At 50.3% G+C, this 3,563-nt stretch overlaps 1 protein-coding gene across 1 annotated transcript; it reads right to left on the reverse strand.

The window, feature by feature from the left end:
• Positions 1-702: 702 nt before the first annotated feature.
• LOC142433788 (melanoma-associated antigen 10-like) lies at positions 703-1,644 on the reverse strand. Its single transcript, XM_075538478.1, has one exon. The coding sequence runs from the start codon at positions 1,642-1,644 to the stop codon at positions 703-705; it is 942 nt and encodes a 313-aa protein (XP_075394593.1).
• Between the last annotated feature and the right edge of the window lie 1,919 nt (positions 1,645-3,563).

Consider the following 3,563-nt stretch of genomic DNA (forward strand, 5'->3'; position numbering starts at 1 on the left):
AATTTTACCAAACAACAGGTTAACAGTCATAAAGAAATCCAATAATTAATCATCTTTTCTGTTTTCCTGCTCGGTTTCTTTTACCTTGTCAAAAGAAATTCCTATTCCATTTCCTCATGAACTTGATGGAGAACCCTTAATAAGATGGAGGGGTTCCCAGTTCTTTCCGGAAACTTAGCGAGAGCACCGGCTATTGCTGTCCGTGGTGGTTCATTGTTACAAGTCGCCCTCTCCTTGCAGGGGAGATCCAGGTTGGATTCCCAGACGATGGACTTCATGGGAAACTAACTGTCACTGCAGGCTTTTGTGTAGCTGCGATGCTGAATAGGCAGCTTCAGGGAACTTCCTAACAAACTTGGATCAAGAAGGAAGGTCGTGCGATCCTAATAGGAACTTCTGCTCGTGAAAACTGCGTGGAATTCCAAGGATCAATCTGAAACTTGCACAGGGACAGGCTAGGTGGCCTGGGGTGGTTTGGGTTGCCATCAGTTGGGGTTGACTTAATGGTACTGCAGAACAACAATGCAGTTCATAAAACCTAGAATCTGAGCTAACTGATCTTGCTGGTCAAAGGAAGAGCACTGGGAAAGAATAACTACAATAAGCGAGTAAAACTGAAAATTATGTATGGAAGGGGAAGAAAAAACTATTAGTTTCCCCAAGTCCCACACTGGCCCTCTACTACTTAACCCAAGAATCTTCCTAACGGATGTATTGGAGACTAGCGCTTGAACTGGCTATCGTGTTGGCTAGCTCTTCCTCTTCCTTCAATGCTTCCTCATAATAGGCTGGGAAGGCACTTGGAATAGTACCAGTGAGCTGAGCCCAAAACTCTACGAATTTCATCTTGCTTGTTTCCTCGTGGGCTCTTGGACCCCACAGGAATTCATGACGAGCAGGATGATGGTTGGGGATCCGGCGATATTCCAGGTACTTTGCCTGCACTAACTCTTGGGTGAGGAACTTCTTGGGCTCCCCATAGGTAATATGCTCAATCCCAGGATACACCCCTATTCTACTCAGCACTTCCCAGAGCCTCTCCTCAGTGGCACAGTTGCCCTCTCTGAAGATTGTGCTCAGGACAACTATCAGGAGCCCCCCCTTGGGCATGCCATGGTCGTTCTTGAGGATCCCCTCGCAGGTGAGGCCGAGAGCACTGCAGAAGACATAGGAATTTTCTAGATGATCCCCTTCCTTCACACTGATGCCAAAGACAAGCTCTGTGCATTCACAGGCCCTCTGGAATATCATAGGGAAGTGGGCCTCATATCCTTCGACAATCGCCAGCATATCTATCTTTAAGATGGGCTCCTTTGCTTTGTACTTGGTGAGCAGGAACTCCACCATATGAAACACCTTGTCTATTATTGCAGCCCTGAACAAGCACTCATCATTTGCCTCGTCAGCAGAACTTGAATCCCCCTCTTCCTCGGTGGATTCTTCACCGAATGTGACCAACACACTGGAAGTGGTGTTGGTTTGCTCAGAACCTTGGGACACACTTGGTGTCCCAGCAACAGACAGCCCTGCAGCTGCTGAGTTCTCATGAGAAGAAGGGGCAGCTGCAACGTGTGCTTCCACTTCTTGCTGAGGACTTTGCTCAAGAGTGTAGCGCTTACGCTTTGGAGGATAAACACCTGGCATGATGGCTCTTCTTGGGAGCTGATGACAAGACCTTGTGCTGGAGGGTGGTGATTGGGAGTCCACAAGCCTAATAAAGAGAGAGAGATTGTCAGCGGCTGCTGCTCAGAAACTCAACCTTGGCAGTTCTGCCCAAACCCAAGTGACTTATAAGTAAGTTTGTTTAGGTGTCCACTAGGGCCCCCTGTCTCCTGTCCTCTTAGGTCAGCCTGTGCCCTAAAGATGTGATGGAACATGGAGTAAGGCTCTTCTGGCTACATTGACAGCCTGAGGCTTCCAGGGATGACTGCAGGGCAGGCCGGGTCAGCTGCTGTGGTATGCCCTCCGTTCTGTGTTGGCAGCACTGTCTCTCACTAAATAGGCTTCTCACCTGAACTCCTGGCAGTTCCTGGGTCTCTCGTACTCTACTGGTCTGAGGCTGTGTGCCTGAGACCAGCAGTCTCACCTCGAAGGTCTTGAGAGCCTGTGAAGGGAAATAGGAGGGCAGCTGAGGTCACAGACTGCAAAAACAAAACTGGCCCGCACAGTGTTGGCAACAGCTTGGCATGGACTCTATGAGATCCTTGCTATACAGGAACAAGTAGGTTTCTCAGTGCTAACTTGGGTCTTCAGCTCCCCCTAGAAGTTGAGTGTGTTTGTGCTGAGGGGCCGGGAGAGTGTCAGAGACATAACTTTCACAGCAAGAGCTTCCATTCCTGAGCCTAATGAAGGTGGAGTGAGGTGATGCCGTGCCCCGAGTCCCCCCAGGTGTGGTATGACCCTCTCAACCTTGTAATAAGGGGAGGGTCCTTTCCAGTTTTTATGCAGATTCTTGAATTCCACTGGTGATAAATAATCCTCTTTGACCTCAGTCCAGACCCTTCAGATGGGAGTCTCACCTCTCTGAGGCCACCAATATGGGACTGAGGATGGACCACAAAAGACAGTGTCCATTAAGTTCCAGAACCCTCAGCAGGGACAGGCCAAAGCAGGGTGGAGTGGCCATCTATCGCAGGGGCAGAGTTCAGGCCTTTGTTAGGTCCATGTTTAGACAGTTGGCAGGGCACTGCACCCCTGCTTGTGCTGCCCTGATTTAAACTGATGCTAGCCCCAAACCTACGTCCTCATCTACCCCAAACCAAGAAGACACCCAATTCTGGAACTACCCCATCCAGTCGTCCCTGCCCAGGTTTCCCAGTGATCTGAGGAGTGGCTGAAATGTGCTCTAGGATGACTGTGTCCTTAGTCCTTGCTCGTGTTGTTTAATCTTTTCTCCTGGCAAGCTTGGCCCCCTACTTTGACTCGATGTTGGCCCCTTACGCCAAGACCTTTCTGAGACATTCACCTCACACTATCCAGAGCAGAAATAAGAATCCACCACGTCTGGACAACCCTGCCCAGGCGACAGCTGGATCCTGTGGGTGTTTATTTAGTTTTCCTTTTCTGGAAGGAGGTTACCTTTGGTTCTCAACAAGGCCCTTAACCTGACTTCCACCAGGGATGGATCTGCGGCCCCTGCCATTCTGCCATGCTTCGGTTCCTCAGTGTCTTTACTAAGTACTGCAGAGCCTTGAACGCCTCCTTCTTCGGATCTGCCTGTAGTAGCTTCTAGCTAACAGCTTCCTCCTCCTTGAAACATTAGGGACACAAAAAGGAGGCATCATGGCAAGTCCCTCTTGTCTGGGTTCTCCTAATGACATGGCGGTGGCTATGCTGGGCCCCTTCCCTTCTGCAGACTCAGCTATATGCCTCTCAGACCCACACCTACTTTCCTGAGACCTTCAACAAAGGCGTGGAGTGTGGGGTCCCTGCTTGACAGCACTCAGGACCAGTAGGGGGATTGGGGGTTATTCCCTTGGTCTCCTGGCAGGGACTGGACTGCTCCTTCTGTTGGCCTGACTCTGACTCCCTCCCCTCAGCGGAAGACACAGTTCCTCAGACTC

Source organism: Tenrec ecaudatus, chromosome X (genome assembly GCF_050624435.1).
Source record: "Tenrec ecaudatus isolate mTenEca1 chromosome X, mTenEca1.hap1, whole genome shotgun sequence".
NCBI lineage: Eukaryota > Metazoa > Chordata > Mammalia > Afrosoricida > Tenrecidae > Tenrec > Tenrec ecaudatus.